We start from the raw sequence: 25,881 nt of genomic DNA, 5'->3' as shown, positions 1-25,881 counted from the left end.
ATTAATGTCTAATCATAGATTTAAATTACCGACCTATGGAGTTTATATAAATATTGGTATCAAAATACAGGGAAATGCTATGAACAAGGATTGAGATAATTTTTTAAAGTAGTGTACTAGGAGCAATAAAAACATTTAGTATTTTTTATTTGAATACTGTGCTAATTTGATAAAGTTGGTGATAACGCAAACAAACCCGGAAGAAGTGTTGGATAAATAGAGGTACATGTACACTGTAACCTGAGAGACATCATGAAGTGTGCAGGAAAATTACAGAGGAGAAATTTCCCACGTTTGGAATTTATTCAGTATTCAGCACTTTAAAACGCATCATTTCATTCTGATAATAATAGCAATCTAAAACATAATATGTACAGTCTGGAAAACATAAATACATGTATATACGTCAGAGGCGGATCCAGCAATTTGAAAAAGGGGGGGTTCCATTTGATGAAAACCAATATGTGCAAAATTCATCATTTGTCAATAAACAAGGACTTTTTAACGTTTTCCGTGCGGATACAACTGTATTTAATAAACATTTATCTCATCACTATCTATTTCACATCTATTTCAACAGCAGAGTGCACTGCATCATTGAGCGTTTTGCCATTTTGGTTTAGGTAAGGAAGATTTGCATAATATCTAACCTCAAGAAACACAAGTCTCCAGCAATGAGAAAGTGCGCCCATGCTTGATAGAAAAGAAACACTTGCACTAAGAATCAAAAAATAACTCAGACTAATTACGACAAACTATTATAAAAATGGATGTTTTGGTAATCTATTTTATGTCTGATGTTTTTAAATTAATTCTGAACTATTTATCAATTTTGATTTTTTAAATAAAGGTCTAAATGATAGGATATGACAAAAGAATGGGAATAATTTATCTGCTGAATAAATGGTACGTGTGTATTACAGTGGTAAAAGCAATTGTCGTCCCAGGGAACTTGATGTGACCTCTGTAATGGGTGCGCTACATCATCCGGCACTAGTACATATGCGATCATATTTAGAAAAGTTTTGAAAAGTTGGGCATTTTCATAATGGTTTACATATAAACCCTTTACACGGTATTTTTGTAACAGAATTTCGGATTCTTGGAAACAAAACAAAAAAAAATTTCTTTTGTGTTTCATGTGGGTATGAAGGTAGCTAGCATTCCAGAAAAATAGCATAACCCGCATAAGCGGGTCATGTAATTTTCTTTGTATTTTTCGTATGAAACGAAGTAAAACTCATCTATCATAATTACTTTAGTTAATTAACTAAACAATACATTTGAAATCGGTTTTAAAGTAAAACGAATGCGTGTACTCGTACTTGAACGTCGTTTTACTCGATGGCTTGACAGTTCAAAACTGTATATGAACTATAATCAATTTTTAAAAAAAAAAGAAATAGAGTAGAAAAAACATTGTGGATGTTATTATAAATCTGTGTTTTTAGCCATACTGCTTAATTTTATGTATTTTTTTCTTTAATTTTCCACATGTTTACTCAGTGTAGTAAACACCAGATGCTGAAGGGGAGTACAATGTACTTTATTTCGATAAAAAATCGATTAGTTTTTTTCATGTAAGAACAAAATTATGAAACGCAGTACGAAATTATTTAAATTATCAATTTTAAAAGCATTTATTTAAGATAATAACAGTATTTCTATTGTAAATGGGAAAAATTGCCTTTAACTAGGCATTAAACGTTTTCAAAAAAATTCATATGTCCCAGAGAAAGGGGGGGTTCCGACCCCCGGAACCCCCCCTCTGGATCCGCCAATGTACGTTATATGATGTTCAGATACAGAACTACAGTGAGACATACGAAATGGAAGAGTACATCTTTTCTTTAAAACATGAACAAAATGTTTGAATGTTTGCGTTTGATCGAGATGGATGATTTTAAGTTATAGGAAGTAATTTGCTGATCTACGTACACGCTGTGGTTGTGTCTACAAGGCTGCGTTCAAGATCGTAGGAGCTAGCCTATAGCCGCTAAGTCGTAGATATATAGGTCTGTTGAACGGATTGCTAATTTAGCCGCTATGTCTCTGATTTGAAATTGGAAATATTTAACTACACACTTATTACATTGACATAATTTGTTAGTTTCAAGCGAAAATATATATAACTTACTGAATGAACAAACAAATGTACCAATCTTGAATTTAGCAATTAAAATTTAGGCTACGAATATCTCAGTGGCGGAGAGGATCGTTCATCATTGAAGCTGCTACGGTGGAAGCCCTGCGTAGCAGGTACGATCTTAAACGCATTCCAGAACTTAAGAAAGTGTAAGCTTAGAATGGTCTCATTATCTGCTTCTTATCAACATTTTCGGGATTATTACTTTTTTGGCTGTAAAAGATGTTGTGACCTGTATTTGAATATATATATATGTCATATATATATGTCATAATCACCGAGAACTCACCTTTTCAACAACATTCTTGTCAAATGTGATTTGAAATAATGTATTATGAGGATCAACTTTGACAAAAAACGATGAAATATACAATGATAAATTAATAAATACTTTTAAAAATCTACATTAGTAAAAAAAAAATATATATATTTGGGTGTTATATTAATCGGGACCCTCTTTAATGCAGGTAAATTTGATTTTCACCAATAATTATTTTTAAATTGTTCGCCTTTTATGTGGTAAAATGACAAAAGATATATTTTGAAACTACAGTAAAACTTGTTTAGTACGAACACGGATATTGCGAATTCACGGATATAGCGAAGTCATCTTGGATCCCCAGCTATGTAAATTTAATGAATTTCTTATACGGTTATAACGAAATACGGATATAACGAAGTAATTTCTTAGGTCCCAGTGACTTCGTTATAACCGAGTTTTGCTGTATACCTCACTTTATTAAATGACAAAAAATTAAAGGATATGGGTGAAAAATATTTTAATTAGCAGAGTATCTCTAAGTTATTAGTCTGAAATACAAAATTTAAATGAAGATGATCAAATGCTTGAAAAAAAAAGGCTTGTAGAAACATATGTGGGCTGCTGAAATGTTTTTTTTTATGTCAAACAATTATCATATTAACTCATGCTATTCAATATAGTTGCAAATTTTAGTCATATTCAAGTATACAAAAGTCCTTTTAATTGTAACAAGAAAGAAAGCATTAATCATTTGGGGAAAAATTATGCTTTATCTGGAAGTGAAGCCCAAACAATGGTGTTAGATTTATTAAATACATGTACATCAACAAAAACGTTCCGCTTGGTTTTATAAATTTCAGTTGCATTTTATCTTCTTGTATTCATTTCTTAATGATCGATTTTCGTTCATCAGCTATCTGATGGCACAAGCTTTACCCACTTAATGTTGAAATCTCAATTTAGCCGGAAATTAATCTTCCTCATTTTTGACATGGAGTTAGATGCTTCAATTGGTAAACATGAAGACGTTAAAATTAAATCATTTTTTCTAGTTTTCTGCGGTTTTCATGGTGCATAGTAGATGTGACCTATTGGCATCCTTTCACATCTGGTTGGGATTTCTGTCTATCACAGGATAACCCCCAGCCTAATTCGGTACCTAAGTTCAGCCAGGTGGACTGGGACAATAGAGAACTACATGTCAACAAATCAGAAGTGGGAATTTTAACACCATAACATGAACAATTTAATCACTTCATTAATTGTAAATAGAGAAATTCTAAAGAAAAATAAACCGTGAGATCTCTATAATAAAAAAGTAACATTGTGTATACAGGCACGTTGCCTCGTTTTTGAAAGTGGTGAGGGGGGAAACTCATCCAAAAAAATTTGACAAGCAAACAAAAAGATGACTTTCCAAAATCCTAATCCGGGGGGGGGGGGGGGGGGGGGGAGTATACCTTTAACTTTATAACCTCCATTTCACTGGTTATTCGATTCAATTTGTTTACATGGGCCCATAAAAGAGGGAGGGGGGGGGGATTCAATGTCAATACAATACAATTTTTTGTATGTAAATTTAAGAAAAAATCTTTCCTGCGCAAAAAAGTTTGAGGGGGGCTGCCCCCCCCCCCCCCCAAATGATTTTCAAGATATCATAAACATAGAATTTTAAGAATGTTCAATAATTTGCATAAAACTAATTAACGAATTAAGTCTGATATTCTAAATAGTAATTAATTTTTAATAAAAACCAGTTTTTAATATCATCATTAAGGTTTTTTCCCAGCTATTAGTCTTAGTGAATTCCAGAATTCAGCTCTGTTACTCTCATCATTAGGATATTCTAGATAGGCGTGTTCCTTCACTAAAGACATAAGTCGAATCGATGAACGAATTTTACAGCTATCAGTCGGCAATCCTCCGTACATGATAAGGAAAACCGATTGATCGTCTCTGGAGTACCTGTTGTCTGTGAGGGCCATCTCTAGTTCATACATACACCACTGAGAGCACAAAAAGTTCTCTGTTACGACACACAAAACCTTTCTGCTGTTACATATTGCCTTGGTTATGTTCTCGCCGATTGATATACCTGGTGTAAAATCTCGCTCGTGGAGACACAGTCTCAAGTCTGACACTTCCTCTAGCTCTGGCGTCATTTCCTGTATGACAAAATCATTCTCCTCGTCGGCATAAGAAACAAAAGCGTCATAGTCGTATACTTTACCATATGATTTGTGTGACGTGGTAGTGCTCCATATTGACATGTAATAGATATATCGAAGCTTCCACCGGTAGCGATGAATAATTCCGCTAACAATAAACGCAAAGAACACAACAAAAAGTGCAGACACAACCCCAATAATTTCATCGTAATCGTCACATTTTTTCATAAGAATCTTTCTGATCAATTCCAAGTCGTTGCTGTTTTCTACAGAATGCATATTTTGACAAATATATGAATAATCTACTTCGACAGTTTTTTCGTGACTAAGCATCCACTTAAAAAAATCAAGGGAGTCGCAAGTACATGGAATCACATTTCCTGTCAGTATTATTTTCAGTGACTGCAAACGTTGTCTTGATTCTAGGAACTTAATTGTAAAATCGGAAAATGGCAAAAGTTCATTAAACGAAAGATCTAGTGTTCTTAAAAAAGGCATCTGGTGCGTTCTAAATGAAAAATTTCTAAGTAAATTGAAACTAAGATTCAGTGTTTTCAGAGATTCCAAACCTTCAAAAATGTCAGGGGAAACAAAGCGAATAACATTTGATGAAAGGTCCAAAAATGTCAAATTTCTGAGATGTACAAAATAAGTCGCGTTTGATTTGCTCATCGAATTCCCTAACAAGTTACCTTTGAAATTAATATATTTTAACGTGGTACAATATATAAAGAAATCTGGCGATAGATAAGAAATAAAGTTATTTGAAAAATCGCATGTTTCAATTTTTTGTAGTCCATAGACTGGTCCCCCGAGATGTTGAAAAAAGTTATGGCTAAAATTTATTGTTTTCAAATTGTTATTCGGGTCAATATAGAGTACATGAATATTCGAACTCAGTGATGAACTAGAAATGTCTATTGTTTCTAGATGGGGAGGTAGGTAGAGTTTTACGCCTTCTTTCGAACGAAACAATGAAATTTCCCGATTAAGGACCGGGTGAGTATGCTGCGTACTTAATGAAGAGCACACCGTCGCGTGTTTACAGATCATAAAATCATCAGTTTTACCGGTAAAATGGGATGATGATTGACCGCTTAGATTAGCAAACTTAAGATTCCTGAAAGCATAAGCCGTAAGAACATATGCTCCAAAAGTCAATCTATTGTCGGAGATATCTGCATTTGTCAAATTTGGAGGTAAATAGTAATACACACTGCGTGCAGCCATCTCTATTCTATTGCTTTTAAGGGAAATATTTTCTATGGAAGTATCTCGGAGAGCATGTACCATATCTTCTGTTATGTATATACCCCTGCCAAATGTGCAATGGATTTTGTCCAGTTTTAGTGTCTTTAGACCTTTGAGGGTTGAAATATTTCGAATGGAATGAAAAGAAAGTTGTTCATTATAGGACACGTCCAAGTATGTTAAATGTGATAAAGGCGACAAGCTTTCTCTGCCGATTGATTGGATTGCGCAACCAGACATGTCTAAATACGTGATATTAGATACACTGTCGAAAAAGCCTGCTGACAGATCCGTAACTAAGCACTTGGAGCGATTTCTTCGTCCGGACACTATCAGTGTTGTAAGTTTGGTTAATTCTATTGTGTCATGGTTTGTTACATATGATGGAGCGCACCTTTTATTTTTTGTTTTAAAGTCGAAGTTGCCATTTCGCAAGCCGTCAATGACTAGCGTCTCCAAAGATTCAGTATGACGAAATATTTCTGCATTGTAATGGTCTGTACCGATGACGTCATTGTGAGACAAGTTCAGGACCTTTAGGTTACTCAGGTATTGGAATACCAGATTGGGAAGACTTGTGTTGGACAATCTGAGAATATTATAGGACAAATCTAAAACTTCAAGGTATGGAATCCAGTTAAAACTGTTATTCGAAAGGATGCTTAGTTCATTGTGAGATAAATTTAATTGTTTCAAAGTTCTAGAAAAATGATTAGTTATTGTAACGTTTCGTAACTCGTTTCGTGATAAATCAATGCTATAAACTTCGGTGTCTTTGGAAGGAATTGGTATCTCAGTCAATCCTCTATTGGAACAGTCCATGTGATAAAGTTCTTTAAAGTGTTCTAATTGAGCACAAACACATTTCTGTTCATTGCAACAAGATCTTCCTCGCGCGAACTCATCAAAGCAGAAAAAGATAATAAAATACTGAATGCAATGTGCCATTTGTCACTCAATACTTGAATTGTCTTAATCTTGTATCATTTCATGAAGTATTTGCTCTCTTTGTTGATCTAAAAAAAATTGTTACAACGATTTATTCATATTTTTCACTATTATTATATAGTACAAAAATAAAGTAAAGATCTTTCTGCGAATAAAATTTAATGTTTGGGAACAAAAACTACCTAAGCGGGTTGATTTAAGGAGGCTGGTTCACGATCTTAGTTATTTTTTTCTATTTTTGGTGTTTACGATGCTTTAGTAATGCAGTTCGAATAATCAACAAAGATTTGAGTGTCAGTCGTAGAGTTATGTAATGTTATGTAAACAAGGCTCGAGCCATGTCCTTATTTACATTGGTTCAATATATACCAATAAAAGTTATTTTCTAAGTTGGTTTTTCTACATGCTAATTTGTCTTGAACAAAAAAAAGCACTTCTGAGTTTCGGTGACATTTAATATAGTTAAAAAAGTGTGTTTTTTCGTCAACATTCAAAATGTAAACGAAAACATGAATTTGATTTGTTCACATAACAAAGAAGTGTGAGCTCTCTATCCCGCTTAAAACTCGACGACTGACACTCAAATTTTGGTTGACTATTAGAAATGCGTCACAGAAGCATTGTAAACCTTTAAACAGAAAAATAAGTTTTGACAAAAATTATTGCCATGTTTCTTTAACTGAAACATTAAAGTTAGTGGAATTTTTTTATCCGAATCTTTTCTTTTCTTTTAATGTGTTCCCACAAATACCGTGCAATGTTACATGCAACATATAATTTGATATCAATTAAGTTGATATTGAATAAAAAGAAATTGTATTATTTATTGACTTGATATGAATTTCATATTGGGTTGAGAATTGAAAACAATATATCTATTCATATATACTTTATAACGACATCTCTTCATAGATATACTTCTAATTCCTTGTTTATTTACGTTCATGATATCTTTGATACTTTATGCACCAACTTCTTCTTTGTATGCTGTAGCATATCTATGAATATAGCCTACAGCTCATATCAGAATTTAACCCGGTCCTCGCAGATGTGGGTTTTACAAGCATGACTTAACCATTATTTATATTTACAAAACATTATTAAAATAGTTGGATTTTTGGAAATGAAATTTCCACTGAGTTATTGCCGTGTGATGTGGGCATGAGACTTTGAAATTCAAATCCAAAACATACTTGTATATTGATTCATGTTCATTGATAATAAGAAAAACACGAGGTATCAATTTCTTACCTTCGGCATCTAGTTACGTCTTTAAACCACTGCCTTTGTAAACGTAGAAAAAACTTTTCACCTCTCTTTTTTTTTTTTTTTATTTCGTTCCTTCCTTAAGGAAGGCTTCCCTTTTCTCAAACGTTTATTACATGTGCTAAAATTAAAGGTTTTTCCTTTGATTGATGTTTTTTCCTTGAAATTTATAACTGAATTTTGAACATTTAAAAAAACCCCAAGATTATTGCCTATTGGAATCATTTTATACAGGAAAATACTTAGTACGGTACATAAGGATATAGTATTGTAATGAGCGTATCAGGAGCAAAATTGATTTGTTAATTGTCGATCGAATACGCTCCTAAATCAAATGGGAAGTACCGTATGCTAACACGGAAATATAAATTCACCACACACACGCACTAACACACACATGCACAAAAAACACAGCATGTTTAATTCGGTTACACTGTAATTTGGAAGATGCCCGGGGTAGGAAAAGAATGTTGTGTTAGAGAGGTTGAGTGCATAGAATTCAGAATTATTATGAAAAGTTTTGTAATAAAAAGTAATCGTTAATCGTAATTCAATATTAAGTTTACTATTAAATATAAAAAAGATGTCAAATTATATAAATCACAATGCTAATTTCGATTTCTTTCTCCCTAGTTAAAATTATCATTGCTGCCAATACTGTTCTTGTAGTGAATATTTCTCATCAAACCCGACTTTTGATATTGTCATCAAAAGTAGAAAAACCAAACAAACAAATACTCCTTTTCTATATATCATTATTGTGTTTTAATTAATACTGTATGGTATAGTTAAAAATAAACAGCGGATGTTTCTGCAATTATGCAGATACATGTATATTGATATCTAAAGTCGAGGCCTTTTTTTGAAGAGCATAGTATATCTGGGAATCATGTTTCTTATGAAAATTACCAACATACACTTAACAAAAACGTGTTTATACTGATTAATGGAATAATTGGAAAATTATGGAAAAAAAAATGAAATGAAATTTTCAAGATTTCGTAACGTCTTTCAACAACAGCACATATGACGGCACTAATTGAAAACACTTACCCGTGATGTAACATAAAAACAAGAACTAGTTTTTTTCAGCACGTTCTGCTTATTCATTGCAAATTTGTGATTGACATTAGTTAAACAATAAAATGCTTTCTGTGGTGATTTATTCGGGATATGAAGGTAGCGACATTGCAGAAAAATATGTATTTTTTTCTGCAATGATCGCTACATTCATAACCTGCATGAATCATTAAAGAAAGCATTTTATTGAAAGTTCACGAGTATTCACTGAGATTGGTTCAGTTCCTGTGAAATTTCGAGCGAAAGTATGAGTGTTCAGATAATATTCTCAAAATACGTACAAGTACTGGTCGTTTTTTATATCATATCCTACTTCGATTTATGTTAAAACATGAAAATCTTCTTTCACCATCTAGCGGTTATTTATATTAAACGATGATATTCAGAACAGAGTTATCGTTCGTGTTCAACCACATGTAGAGTGGTTGAAAATATAAACATTGGGTTGCTTAATAAAATCATAGCCATGTTTTATGCCTGTGGTGTGCAATACCATGTTTTTAGAAAAATAATGGGTGTCTGTTTTGCACAAAAACCTAGTATATCGAACCATTTTCAAGAAACATTCTGCATAAAATACATGTGATATAATCTGTTTCACTATTGATGCTATTACTAGGCCAGGCGCGGATCGAAAATTAATCCCACGGGGGAAGCATATCAATTGTTGCAACAGCAGACAAAACCTACTTTTTTTGGTATTATCACAATCACTTTATTTTTAGAACATATTTTATCCACCTATTTATAAAGATAAAGTTGAAAATCAATAAACCTCTAGATTTTATATTTGATTAAAAATACCTAGATTCTAGAAATAGACTATAAACTTGAGGCGTGATTATTACTGCAAAACTGAAAGGGTCAAATAAAACCACGTGGTCTAAAATTTAAATGAATTAACTATACGTTTCCGTAAGAAAAAGAGGGAATAATACTTGGTAGATGTAAATATTCTTTAATAATAGTCTCAAATGCATACACTTAAAGATATGTTTGCCGTTTTTAGCGCTGTTTTTCTGTGTTGGAAACCCGATCTAAACTGTGTCAGTGTGATGATCTGTATTAAAAGGAGACAGTGATGGATGTGCAATGTTATGCATTGTTACTAATTAAATATTCTGGTTTTTTATGTAAGAAGATATGAGAATGTTCAAATGCATATTCATAAAAAAATCACGGAAGTGTAAATCTGCGTATGACCGCAAAAAAGTAATCGAGAGAACAATCCCGTGATTAGGGGGAGGATTCACAGTAATTTTGTTAACATAATAAGATAGTGAAATTACTTTTTTGACGCTCAAAAAATTATTCCTTCAAAACTTTCGTTACAAAAAAATAACTTTTATCGATAAACCAATATACCACCATTTGAATTCATAGCTGATCACAGAATAAATTAAACAAAACGTCAATATCATCCCTTTTGGTGGCCCCTCGACTCAAGAATAACTCGATTATGAATTCGAAAGGTCTATCAAAGTTTTTAGAACTTGTGTCCAATCCTTTTGGCATTATTAGTCAATAAAGTAAGTTCAACTCAACAAACGTGCATGCCGACCACGCTTTTGTGTCGCCTTCTTGTTCACATAGTAAAACTGAATATGCTTGCAACATTACATGTTTAGGTGATAATGAGTATTAAAACTGGAGTATTTACTTACTGGACGGGTCAGTGAATAAATTAATTGGAAATTATCATCAATACTTTTAAATGCGTTTTAACTGAATTGTATAAATAGCAGAAATTTTAACTTATGTAGATCATCAAATTGACAAAGTTTGGGTCAAGTCTCTAACATACCAAAACAACGTTAAAATCGGCGTAAATGTATATACCTTAATACAGTGCCCAAAGACCATTGAGGAAAAACTAAACCATTTGTTCAAGCGTGCCGTCTATGCCTTTGACCCAACGTTTTTCTATATGTATTCTTGTACATTCGTCTTCTCTGAAACCACTATGCAATATAAACCTTTAGGTAAAGGGTTATTGATATAAATAAAAGTTGTAACCCCCGTCGTCTCAGGAAGAAAATAATGATTGTGAAAAAATTCCTATTGGGCATGATGTTGTTTTTTTCAAACACAAGATTTATTCAGTTAAAAATCATCTTATATTCATAGGCCGTCTTTTTAAATAAAACAAATGACCCAGTGTCTTCAACTTTCTGAAAGGTATATCTGATAAATTTTGTTTTAAAGATAATATTTATGTTTTGAATTTCTGTTTGTAAAAGGAAATGACAAAAAAGTATCCTTGAAGTTAGATTTTTTTTAAAAATATAATATTAATATAATATCATATAAAATCAGGCGCATTCATTCTGGGGAGAAGGACGAGGACTCAAAAGGGTTTGTTTGGGAAATCTTGAATAACAAATCAAGACAAAAAAGTTAATTGTTTGTTTTAAACTTAATAAAGTGTTTGGTATGAACAGTTCTTAGTTTTATTTATATTATTTCCTTTGTTGTCATGAAAACAACAAAAATATAAGATATTTTATGAGTGTTTAATTTAGTTTCCTTTGTATTTGATGGAAGTAAATATATTTATGTACCTGTACAGTATTATTAACAATAAGGAAGTGTGTACTAATGACTAATTAGTATGACACTGTTTTGCAAATGTTAAGTAGGTCAATGTTTACTGTGCAAAAGCTTGCAGGAATACATTATATTAATATATTAATTTTGCAATGTAAATATATCTTATGAGTTTGAATGAAATCTTCATCAACCCAGCAATACTTAAGTTGTTTTTAAAATACCAGAATGTAAATGCTTGGGTTGGATAATATGATATTTTTACAAGTATATTTTTTTATATACACATATTGAAGCTTTCCCGATGTCGTCGAGACAAAATTCTGTAAACAAAAAAATTGAAATTACCTATACATATTTTATTAATATAAATCAGTTATTACAAAACATCTGTATAATGTCATAGTGTAGAGGTTAGTCTGCAAAGTTTGATGATCTCGAAAATCCACAGAAAAACACATCATTTACTGTTAAAAGAACTGCCAAATATCTGTTCTCACACACGTCAACGCAAAATATATTTTCAGGGGTTACCAAGCTTCTCAAATATGCCATGGTTTGTTGAGTGGTTCGATTGTTACACAAATACCTAAGCAACCTTTGCACCTTTCTTAAATTGCTTATGAATTTGCCATTACATCTAATGACGAAGTTAAATCAGTTAAACCACACACAACCTGTCAACAAATAGCCTTTCGAATGATAGTTAAAGTTAACATCTTGTTCATAAACAAAGAGTAAAAACCGCGGAGTTTATATGTGGGGATCGGGGTTTTAGCCATTACTCAATTTTAGATTTTACAAAAATTATAAATAAAGTTTACCAAAACTCTGAAAACGGTTACTCCCCTAGCTTAATTTTGAGTGAATTCCAGAACTCAGCTCTACCACTCTCATCATTAGGATATTCCAGATAGGCGTGCTTCTTTACTAATGAGGTAAGTTGTTTCGATGAACGAATTTTACAGCTATCGGTCGGCAATCCCCCATACATGATGAGGAAAACAGACTGATCGACTCTGGAGTACCTGTTGTCTGTGAGGGCCATCTCTAGTTCATACATACACCACTGAGAGCACAAAAAGTTCTCTGTTACGACGCACAAAACCTTTCTGCTGTTACATATTGCCTTGGTTATGTTCTCGCCGATTGATAAACCTAGTGTAAAATCTCGCTCATGTAGACACAGTTTCAAATCTGACGCTTCCTCTAATTCTGACGTAATTTCCTGTATGACAAAATCCTTCTCCTCATCGGCATAAGAAACAAATACGTCATAGTCGTATACTCTACCATAGGATATGTGTGATATGGTAGCGCTACATTTCGACATGTAATAGAAATAGCGAAGTTTCCACCGGTAGCGATGAATAATTCCACCAATAATAAACGCAAAGAAAACAATAAACAGTCCAGATACAATACCAATGATTTCTTTGTAATCGTCGCATTTCTTATCTAGCATCTTACTTACCATGTCCAACTCATCATTGTTGTCGATGGCATGGTACATATTTCGACAAAGGTATGAATAATCTACAATGACAGTATTTTTGTTTCGTAGCATCCACTTTAGGAAATTAAGAGAGTCGCACGTACACTGAAATTCGTTCCCTGAAAGGATAATTTCCAGTTGACGAGTTTGTTGTCTCGATTCCAGAATTTGAATTGTAGAGTCGGAAAATGGCAAAAGTGCATTAAAAGAAAGATCTAATGTTCTCAAAGAAGGCATCTGGTGCATTCTGAATGAAACATTTCGCAGTAAATTAAAACTAAGATTCAATATCCGCAGTGATTCTAGACCTTCAAAAATGTCAGGAGCTGCAAAGCGGATTATATTGGATGAAAGATCTAACAATGTTAAATTCCAGAGGTTTCCGAAATATGTCAAGTTAGGTTTGCTCATGCAGTTTCCTAATAAGTTGTTTTTTAAGATCAAGTTCTTTAAAGTTGAACCATTTCCAAAGAAAACTGGTGATAAATAAGAAATATAATTATGGGAAAAATCAACTTTTTCAAGTTTGTGTAGTCCGTAAATCGGCCCTTCAAGAGTTTCCAAAAAATTATGACTTAAAACGACGTTTTTTACACTGTTGTTCGGGTCTACATTAATCTGACGGATAACTGTATTTAGTGAAGAATTAGAGTAATTGATTGTTTCCAGGCTGGGAGGTGCGTAAAACACGAAGTCTTTTGAATGGTAACTCGCAAAATTCCAACCAGAGGTAGAGTTATTTCCATCTGGACGAGAGGAGCACACGAAGCCTTCTTTACACTCTTCCAAATTGTTATACCTTTCTTTAAAATGTGGATAGAATTGATTTTGCATATTCACAACTTGCAATTTTTTCAAAAAAGGAATGGGAAAGCCATAGGCCCCAAAAGTGAGTCTGTTGTCTGATACATCCAAACGGGTTAGATTTTGAGGTAAATAATTAAACCCATTGCTTACTGCCGTCTCCAGTCTATTGCTTTTAAGTGAAAGATATTCTACTGAACTCTTCCAGAATAATTCGGCCATATCTTGTGTGATGTAGGTACCAATTCCAAATGTGCAACAAATTTTGTCCAATTTCAGTGTTTTCAAAGTTTGCGGTATAGACAAATTTTGAAAAGATTTAAAAGATAAATGTTCGTTGTAGGACAAATCTAAATATTGTAGCTCTGACAGCAACAAACTTTTTTTATCCACTGATTGGATTGCGCAAGCAGACATGTCTAAATACTTTAGATTAAAGACACTCTGAAAAAAGTCGGCGGACAGATGTTTTACCAAACATTTTTTGCGTTCTCTACGTCCTGAAACTACAAGTGTTGTCAACTTTTTCAAATATATGCTTGTATCTTTATGTGGACGATCACACCTTTTGTCATGTTTTGTAAAATCAAAGTTGCCATTTCGGAGGCCGTCAATGACTAGCGTCTCCAGAGATTCAGTGTGCCGGAATACTTCTGCATTGTAATGGTCTGTACCAATGACGTCATTGTGAGACAAGTTCAGAACCTTAAGGTTACTCAGATATTGGAATACCAGATTGGGAAGTCTTGTATTGGATAATGTGAGATTATTATATGACAAATCTAACACTTCAAGATATGGAATCCAGTTAAAACTGTTATTCGATAGATTTCTTAATGCATTGTGAGATAAATTCAATTGTTTTAATGTCCTAGAATAATTTTCAGTAATTAAAACGTTCCGTAACTTGTTTTGAGATAAATCAATGCTATAAACTTCAAAGTCTATGGAAGGAATTGGCATTTCAGTCAATCCTTTATTGGAACAGTCCATGTGAAACAGTTCTTTAAAATTTGGTAATTTTGTACAGTTACATTTTTCTTCATTCGTACATTTTGGTCCTTTCAAGAACTTAACAATGCAAACGAAAATTGTCAAATAATGTATGTTGTGTGCCATTTGTCACTCGAACTAATTTTTCTTTATTCTTGTAAAAATTATTTCTGTGCAATATTTTCCATGATCTAAAAATAAAAAAAAGACATGGTAAATGAAAGAAGGTAGCAAATGTAGACAATAATAATCATAACCTTGGTTTTATCTGCTAATATTTACATTTTCCAGTTTCTTAGCCTGTAATAACACTACGTATCGATTTTTTTATTATATAACCCATAACTTAAAATGACGCCAAATTGAGGCGCCAGCGGGGTTTGCTTATTTATATTTAAATATTCAATCATACGATGGCTTAAAACTATATAAATATAAGTAATAAGGAATCATTCTTTGAATATTATGAGGTGATAATTTCGGTCGGGACGTGATCAAATCTATCAAAAAGCTCTTCGGACTTGATTGGATTTGATCACGCCCCGACCAAAATCATCACCTCATAATACTCAAAGAATGATTCTTTATTCCTTAATAAAACCAAATACTGAGAAAAAAAACAAACATTTGATATGATTAAACGTGTTGAAAACGTTTATAAATGTATGCCACACGTTAGCATTCTTCAATTCCTCCACTTACTGACTTGTCTAAGAATAAGTTTAGATTAGTAAGAGAAACATAGTATGGTAAAATGTCTAAAAATCATTTGTACGATATATATTTACAGTTTTTAGGGCTTAATGGGCCAAAGTCAATTGTTTGTAAATATGAGTGACACAGAAAAATGAGGTTTTGCTTATCAATATGAGTTTTAAAAGAAAGAATATATTCTAACTATTCAACCATATACAGTATGTATATGTACTGTGGAATCATTAGAATTTGTTGTGGCTCATATTTCGTTGTTTTCGTGGGTAGCCCTCGCCCATGAATTTACATCCTTAACGAAAACTAGTTATAAAAGATTTAATTTACCATCTGAAACTAAAAGCTGACGCATCCACGAAATTACATACCAACGAATATGCAAAAAAAAACCACAATTCACGAAAATTGGCCCCCAAGAAATAAAATGATTCTACTGTATATCTTTCTCAATATTATTCAAGAATATTTTGTGACAAGTTAAATAAACAATAAACGTATTAAATGTTGATGTTGATTCCTAATTTTACTTCCAAAAACGGCATTACATTCATGCAAAAGTAAGTGATGTAAATATACAGAATGCAGAAAATCCGTACACCGAGATGGAAATACTCGCAACAGCTGAATAGTCATCTATACAAATAAAGACAACTACGTAAATGACTATTTTTCCTTTCAGTATGTATTGTACGAATGCAAAGGACTCAATTTATGCGCATCTTTCTTTAACGAACACGACAACCACTAATAGATATACCCAAAAAAGATTCTCACACCTTGTACTTTGATAAAACATATTAAACATTTCGATTTCTGCTTTTCAGCATGTTGAAACCGAAGCGCAATAAATTGTTCAAATATGCAGAGAGTTACATTTTTAAACATGTATATCTGATTCTATTCTCTGTCCCAAGTTTCTGCTTCCGCCACTTGTTGATAAATGTTTCGAAAACAATAGATACATTTGTACCACAACAACCTTCGTTGGAATGAAAAAAGTCCTGATTTTTGTTTTAAAACGCCCCTCTTTAAGTTTTAAAACACAACCAAAAATTAAAAGTATACCGGAGTGGGATGCTTTTTTTCTCTTGTATCGATTTTAATTGTACTTTTTTTGAAAGGTACGTGTATTCTCGTTAAAATTCGTAAAAAAGTTATGGATACACTTACACGGGAGAGACAATAGTCTCTAAAGCATTTGAATTTGATACTGTTTAAATTGTGTATTCAAATTACAATATCAAGTTAGATACTAAATAAAGCCTAAATAAACTTTAAGAACAAATTCATTCATATGTATTCGCATCTACTGAATACCAATTTTATTTCATTCTTTTCTTGTCTCTCTAACCTGAACAATTCATATTGTATCTTCAAAAACGGGTTAAATATGATTGGTGCAGACAATTACATAGTTGTTCAGTAGAACTTAATACTTTTGTATTGTGCGTATACAATTCATTACACCCACACTATCTATAGAGAGTTCGGTAATATTGTTGTTACCCCGGTCCGTTTGTCGGTTAGTCCGTCTATCACTTTTTATTTCTTAAAGTGCTCTTACATCTTATAAACCAGCAAACTGAAGTCTTGGAGTTTGATTTGGGGTGTCATGTTGTGTCATGAATTATTTTTATCAAGGGGATCAGTTGGCAACAAAAAATGATTTTTTCGTAAAAAGGTATGTATCTCGGAATTTCTATTACAACTTATGCAGTAGCTATGTCATTTCTTTGGATATTAAAAGGGCTGTCCTATAAATGTGCAGTACGGTTTTGAAAATTTAAATTTCATTCAGGGAGTCAAATAGTTGCAGAAAATTGACGTTTATCAGTATAAAAAAAACCTAGATCCCAGAACTAATGAATAGCCACACCTTAACTTTGGATATTATTTTTTTTATCTCTCGTTAACTGTAAATAAACTGACATTTTTTTTCTTTAAATAAAAAAATCTATATGATTGTTAAGTGGTCTATTAAAATCAAAATATAATTTGGGGTCTATAAGTTATTATAAACTTATAAAAAAAGTTTATAAAAAAGTCACATTTACACTTTTCATAAATGACAAATGATATGTTGAGATATGATCAAAAGTCTTATTTTCTACCTGGGGACCAATAACTAATATTCAAGATAAACTAGTTACAGGTCACAATAAATGGTTAAAATTAAATTTTTAGTCTCCGCCCCAACCCCCATTAAACCTGGTTCCAAAGATTTGGTGTCTCTTAATTCCTACATTTGTACAGGAGCAATTTTTAAACCATTTCTTTATTGATATTTTTCTGTAGATGAACAATAAGATTTTGGAAATTGGTTTTTTTTATCTTTAAGATAAACTAATTTATCTTTAAGATAAACTTAATTTTACATGTAAAGGGGCAATAATAAATAATATATAGGGATGGGGATCTCAAAAGTTATCAAAATATATTATAATTTCATATTTCAGAGGCGAAGTATATTATCATTTTGTATTACAGAGGTGTGAGTGTGGTGGAAAGATAACTCCTGAGAGTCATGTAAATACACCATTTGGTGCATCATAATGGCATTAGAAACAACATATATTGTTTAGTGTTTGGGAACTCAATATTTTTGAAGATATTTGGTATTTTCCTGTTTCATGTGATTCGGACAATCCCATAGTGTCGTGACCTACATTGTATTTGATACATCATAATGCATTAAGAAAGAATTACTCCTTCCTTCCTATAATAACTTATATAAACATGATAAGTCTGTACACTTACTGACATGTAATACACAAATTGTCTCAGGGTCAATATGGGGTCAACTTAGGTTAAGTCTGACAAATGAAAAAAAAAACTTTTGCAATTAAAATGCCATGCAATAGGATAGGTAACGATGATAAGCTTATTTAAATATTAAAAGATGGTGATACAGTATACTAGCTAAGGAAGATCACTTATTTAGAAAGTGAAAGTAATGCTAATGTATACCGGTGTCTCATAAAATTGTGCTACTACATGTATTATGCTTACCTATATTGGTCAACATCATAATCACCCCTGCGAATGTGTTCGGAATGTTTCCTTAATCGTTGCTAAGTATGTAATAAATCCAGAGAAGCTCGAATGAAAGTTCACGAGACTTCACCGAAGTTTGTTCAGTTCCTGAGAAATTTCGAGCGGAAGTATAAGTGTTCGGATAATATTCTCAAACTACATAAGTACTGGTCGTTTTTCATATCGTATCCTAGTTTGGTTTTTGTTAAAAAATGAAACTCTTTTAATATGTTTGTCTTATTTCACCATTTAGCGGTTTTTATATTAAACGATACTATTCAGAACAGAGTTATCGTTCGTGTTCAACCACGTGATGAGTGGTTGAAAATATAAACATTGCGTGGCTTAATAAAATCATATCCCATGTTTGATGTTTGTGGTGTGCAATACCATATTTGTTAAAAAAATAATGGATGTCTGTTTGGCATAAAAACTTAGTATATCGGGTCATTTTCAAGAAACATTCTGCATAAAATAGTATAGTCTGTTTCACTATTGATGCTATTACTAGGTCTGGCGCGGATCGAAAACTAATCCTCAGGGGGATCTCTACTTAGCATGTTAATTGTTGCAACAGCAGACAACAATTTTTTTGTATTTTTACATTTATTTCTAGAACACATTTTATCCACCAATTAATGAAGATAATGTTTAAAATCAATAAACCTCTAGATTTAATAATTGACTACTATAGTACCTAGATTCTATGAACTAGACAATAAACACTAGGCATGATTTTTCCTGCAAAACTGAAAGGGTCAAATAAAACCACGTGGTCCGAAATTTAAATGACAATAACAATCGCAGGGGTGATATTGATAATCCAATTAGAGCACAATATGAATCCCTTTAGCTGATCATCACAAAAGAAACGTTTATGCATGTTAATTTATTTCATTCTGCATATGGAAAACACAAACCGGTTATGATGTATATCACATGAAACCCATCTAACTGAAGAGCTGGGGAAAACTAGACCTGTGTTGTGTACGTAACTTCAGACAAAAATCAGTTATTCGTAACATGCATGTATTCTCACAACTTTATTCTTAAAAACCCCTTGCACTATCTTATTAGGTAAATAACTATGAAAAGCACACATTTCAGTCTTAAGGTGGTACAGAACACCTGCATATTGTGATTTACTCCCTATTCAAATATAAAATAAAGTATTAATATAATATTTCCCCCAAAATATGTCACAATGAAACACAATGGGTAAGAGCGTTAACTACGTGTCTGTAAGTAGAGAGTTCAAATCCTGCTGAGGCTTTTCTATTTTTACATAAGTTTCCAACTGACCCATCCCTTTTTAAATTCATCTATAAGTCTTCCTCCTGCATTATCCCAAATGCAAAGTACGAACTGCATCTACTTTGCAGCACTTCTCCCACAATTGTACCATTTCCTATAGATGTTCCTAAAAGGCAAATGCAACAATTCTTGCTAGGCATGATTTTTTTTCCTGGCACCTGTTTCAAGTTACACAGAGTGAATGATTCTGGTTCTCAAATAAAGCATGCTTACACTAGTGTATAGTTCCGCTTGATTGCTTTTAAATGTAGTAAAGTATATACTTGTTCCATCAATATCTTTCATTCAAAAATATGCATTTAAGGAAGTAGCTCAAAGTTTAATTTACAAAATGCACAATTCTGCATAAAAAAATAAAACGGTGTTAATAAATGCCGTAAATGTTAAAAAAGAAAAAGTATGCCGACAGATGGAATCGAACCAGGGCACAAAAAATATCACGTGTGACATAGCCAGCGTTTTAAACTCCTGTGCTATCAAAGACGTACATCTTTGGATGTAAATAAAGACCACTACGATGAGAATCAGTTTCCAAAATTTGTCGGTTTTTTTTTTCAAAATTCGAACTCAGGACCAGGATGCCTCCAAGAAAATTCTATCTTAATTTATTTCTTTGAACAAAACCTATCAAAATATCTAGGAGCAGGCCGGTGTAATGAAGAATAATGACCCCCGTAGAATAATGACCGGGGGTCATTTTTCGACGTAGAATAATGACCCCCCGGTCATTATTCTACGCAGAAAAATGACCCCCCGGTCATTATTCTACGTAGAAAAATGACCCCTTTGCCTGAAGAATAAGTGTCATTTTCATAAAAATGAGCACACTCCACATGAAGAAAAGCGACCCCTGTAGAATAATGACCCCCTTGTAGATTCAAGTTTTTCAGTACATTTTTTTTTATTATTTGTGAAATAGTCTTTACACTATTGTAATTTTTACTGCTGCAGTTTACAGAAAGTAACAGAAATTTTAATTCATATTCAAATAAACTTAAAGTGAAAGAAGGGGTATATCTTAGAAAATAAAAATCCTTCCGTTATAACAAGACATTAACGTATTGCATCGGGGTATGGTTGTCATCTTAAAGGGGCATGGTCACGATTTTAGTCAAAAATTATTTTTCCGATTTTAATGTTCACAATGCTTTTTCAATAGGCAACCAAAATTTGAGTGTCATTCGTTGAGTTATAAGCAAGTTACAGAGCTTGCAATTCTTTGCTATGTAAACGTAGTTTTTGTTTACATTTTAAATGTTGAAGTGAAAATTCCAATTTTAGACCTAATGAATGTGTTAAACGTAAGGAACTGTTTATTTATGCTTACAATGAATAAGACGATAGAAAATCAGCTTGAAAAGATTTTTTACTGGTATATTGAACCTACGTAAACAACAACAGGGCACGAGCCTTGTTTACATGACAAAGTATTGTGAGCCCTGTATGTTGCTTATAGCTTTACAATTGACCCTCAAATTCCATTTGATCAGTAGAAATGCTTTCCTCAAGCATTGTAAATAATGAAAACAGAAAATTAGAATTTGACCAAAATCGTGACCCTTTAACAATTACAGTTACATATATCTATAGTGTTCCGATAGGGCCACTTCGACCTTAGGGCGAAGATGCGAAGTTGCATAGGCGATAGTGCGAAAGCGAAGGAGCAAAAGTGCGAAGATGCGACGACGAAGCGCGAAGATGTGATGCCTAAAGTGCGAAGTTGCGAAGGCGAAGGGGCGATACTACTAACGCTCCTTCCCAACTTCGCACTCTGGCCTTCGCATCTTCGCACTTGCGCCGTCGCCTTATTTTATTGCATTCAGCAAGTCTCGGTCGATGGCACCGTACTTGCCAAGATTTTCCGATTAATCCAGGCTATTATTGGTTCGCATGCGCTAGGCCATCGCGCTTACTATGAATGTTTAAAAATATTTTAATGTGTACATTTGACATATATGTTCACCAGTGCTAGCTATCATTATCTACTCCACACAAAATTTATTGTCCACCATAATTTGTACATATGCACTTGCAGACTCCTGTCACTTACCAGCCGTCTGTTTACCGGGGACCAAACACAGTAACATTCTAATTTCATTATGCGACACACCTTGCTCATGCATGGATCTAGAGGGGGAGAGGGGGTCCGTCCCCCCGGGAAATTTAATATTAATAATTTCAAACAGTTAGAGGGGAGAGGGGTCCGGACCCTATCCCCCTGGATAATTTAATTTTATTAATTTTATAAAAATAAAATTTCCAAAATATGCCTCAGAACCCTTAAACGTAAGAGCTCCGCAAGTTTAAAACATAGGTAATCGCAGATTACAAAGCTCACCGAGACGAGGCATCACCTTTATAAGGCCTTACCTTTATGAGACCACCTTAATCATATTATATGAAAAGCATCCTCTTGGATATTCATGGATTCTGTTTTGACACAATATCGTATATCATCTGTTAAAAAATTGTATGATAATCATATGTTCATATGTTAATCAATACAATGATATAAAATTAAAAATTGCATCCTATCATACTTACAATATATATCATATAATACCATAAAATACCGTAAAAAATTCTGAGATATGATATTGTAACGTATGATATGACATTGTATTGTGTTATACATTATTGTATTTGATTAAATAATACAATATCATAAAACATAATACAATATAGTATTATATGAAACAATATCATATTGCAATAATACATCATAACATTGAAACATATGTTGTTATATTGTATAATATAGTATGATATTGTATTGTATGATACTGTATCATATTTGATAAATTATATGATATTGTATTATATGATACAATATAATTTGATACAACATTGTATGACATCAAATGATACAATATCATTGGATAAAAAAATATCATATAATACAATTAAATTAAACATATTGTATCATATGATACAATAATATATATTACAACATCATACAATACAATTTCATGTAATATGATAATATATCATATAAACCAATATCATATTATACAATATCGTATGATACGATATTTTATAATATTACAATATCATATATACAATTTCATTTGATATAATTCTATATTTCAGAAACCAACATCATATTATACAATACTGTATGATACAATATCATAGAATATACAATATCATATCATAGGATGCAATATTAAATATTGCAATATAATATGTAAAAGTATCATGTGATTAAATAATTAATTAATAATACAATATAATATAATACAATATTGTGTCATAATATACAATCCTATACATAACAATATCATGATACAATATCATATCATAAAATATTAAAAAAATGATACAATATTATATCGTATCATATAACGTTTTACAATATAACATATGGTATTATATTGTCTCCTTTTAAACAATAGTGTTTCATATCATATACAATACTATATCATAGGAATCATGTTATATCATTCAATAACAACCACATCTATCTATCAAGCAGGTTTGAGTGAGGTAGGGGATTTCTTTAGCATCCTTGATAATGGAGATCTGGCTCTGCATCTGAAGCAACTTCTGCGTTTCATTTATAATATAGTTAAATCATAGTAGTATCACTTCTTCGCATTCGCAACTTAGCACTTTCGTCTTCGCATCTTCGCGCTTCGCCGTCGCATCTTCTATATTCTTCATATTGTTCATGAATTATACTTGCATTGAGGATCTCCACTATTACTTTGGATACAATAAAGATCGTGTGATCAAAATCAAGGGGGGTATAAACCCCTAACATAGACCCTTTCCTTTTATCAACGCTTTTAGAAACAATCTTTTCTTACTATAATCGATCAGTGTTTATTATCTATTAAGATTTACTATAGTCAGGTACTCTTCACACATTTGCTATAAAAGAATAAATTCTATTCATGATCACAAATACAACATTACAACAAATGTTTAGATTATGATGTTCATGTATTACGTAGAAGAAAACAAAACAAACGCAAAATGATTTTTTAAAAATCACTTTCCTCATGAAATGTAAATAAAAAGTATTCATATACCTGCCCCCTTAGTATTTTTCCATAAAGATATATACATGTATCATTTTAAGATTGACAATTCATTCACCAATGAATATTGCTTATATTATTACAACAATTATTCTTTCATGATTATTGTTCTATCACACAATATCCTCATTGTGTATGAATCTTTCTTTATTTGCGTCATTTCCCGCCGTATGTCGACGAGAGAAGTGACGTAACTGTTAACAATCAATTTGTGGCAATGTAAGAGTGTTTTGTGTGTGCTTGCTACGGATATGAAAAACTATATACAGCAATTTATTTACGGGGTAACCAATACAGGGGGGGGGGGGGGTCATTTTTCTATGGGGGTCATTTTTCTTCATGTTTAACATGAAGAAAAATAACCCCTGGGTCCTTTTTCTTCAGAAAAATCCAATTATTCTTCAGCTAGGGGGGTCATTATTCTACGTCGAAAAATGACCCCCGGTCATTATTCTACGGGGGTCATTATTCTTCATTACACCGGTCCTATCTAGCTCAAAAACCATGCAAAAGTATACAATTTCGCCGAGAAAATGCTATTTTAGCCAACTTTAAAGATTAATAATAGAATTGCAATATGAGCAATATGATAGGTTCAAAATGCAAATTCGAAAAGTTCAGAAATATGTTCGATAGTAAATAACGGTGTCTTAAATAACCAAAAAAAAACTTTTATTTTCAAGATCGATTTCTTACGGGAAACTCATCTCCCCTAAAGGTCAATTTTTTGTTATTTGCAATAGATCCTTTCAGACTTATTCATCATGGACGAGGTCATTAACTTCCTGGTTATACGGAATGAGGAAGTGGTTATGTATAATGAATTCATGTCGAGAGGTTGATCAAATATTTGTTCTTCTGATAATACTTACATACCAAATATATCCGCGTATCCCTAACTAGTACAATTGATCAAACGTTTAATGATTTAAGTTCATTTGAAATACACTTAAGAATAGAGCATAAGTGAAAGCCACATTTAAAGGTAGTATTAACTATTAAAGTTCAAAAAGTACAATATAAAAGTTCTGACAGATTGAGAGAAGTCATCTTCGTTTGCCAAGAGTTTCTGATCCGCACCGCGTTCGTGAGAAGCGGTGCGGATCAGAAACCCTTGGCTAGCGAGGACTGTGAAAGAAGTTGGAAAGAATGGCAGAGAAAACAAACCAACATGCCCCTGTTCTTTATAAAGAAATAGAAAAGGTGATAACGGGAGATCCAAATATGTCCCACTACATTCATGCATTTGTAGACTTTTAGAGTAGGAATTGATATTGAGCCGTTCACCCCAATAACGTTTACATTGCATTTTTAATAATTATGTACATTAATGACTTTAAAAATCTCTTTCTTACTCTTTTTCTTACCTTTTATTTAACTATAAAAGTGTTGGTTTATGTAACGCCTCTTCTTTTGCAATTACAGTTTAAATCATGAAGGCAGATTTATACCTGTTTCTGTTTCTTCCTTTTCAAAGAATGTCCTCCTCACACATGGCAATAAATTGGTAAACAAATTAAGCTTTCCATTCAAATGTTTCTTTTGATTGAAATTCTAAACAAAACTAAAATCTGATGTCTGTATCTATCATACCAGGAAATACGTAGTTGTATTTAGAAGGAAGATTTACTAAGCGGCGATATTATCAATTTTGGCAATACTCTCATAGATTGGTCAAATAGGAAATGTTGTAAATGTACGTAAAATGGAAATGCAAGCGTCACGTAATAAGTATAAGAAGACAAAGAATAAATGAAGATAAAAAGCCGCCTATAAAGCTTTGTGTCGATTTAAATATTACCCTAGGAATTGCAGTATGA

The 25,881-nt window shown here is 32.5% G+C and overlaps 2 protein-coding genes across 2 annotated transcripts; both read right to left on the bottom strand.

Moving 5' to 3' along the window:
- Nucleotides 1-4,057: 4,057 nt before the first annotated feature.
- On the bottom strand, nt 4,058-6,839 carry LOC105337618 (toll-like receptor 4). Its single transcript, XM_011442432.4, has one exon. It carries the CDS (start codon nt 6,773-6,775, stop codon nt 4,181-4,183), a length of 2,595 nt encoding a protein of 864 aa, XP_011440734.1. The 5' UTR covers nt 6,776-6,839; the 3' UTR covers nt 4,058-4,180.
- A 5,207-nt stretch (nt 6,840-12,046) lies between these two features.
- On the bottom strand, nt 12,047-25,779 carry LOC117683974 (toll-like receptor 4). Its single transcript, XM_034454326.2, has 2 exons — nt 25,429-25,779; nt 12,047-15,151 (listed from the first exon to the last, which is right to left on the bottom strand). Exon 2 carries the CDS (start codon nt 15,084-15,086, stop codon nt 12,510-12,512), a length of 2,577 nt encoding a protein of 858 aa, XP_034310217.2. The 5' UTR covers nt 15,087-15,151; nt 25,429-25,779; the 3' UTR covers nt 12,047-12,509.
- Between the last annotated feature and the right edge of the window lie 102 nt (nt 25,780-25,881).

Source organism: Magallana gigas, chromosome 5 (genome assembly GCF_963853765.1).
Source record: "Magallana gigas chromosome 5, xbMagGiga1.1, whole genome shotgun sequence".
Classification (NCBI taxonomy): domain Eukaryota; kingdom Metazoa; phylum Mollusca; class Bivalvia; order Ostreida; family Ostreidae; genus Magallana; species Magallana gigas.
Note: the sequence above shows the minus strand (reverse complement) of the source record. Positions and strands in the feature narration are given on the sequence as shown.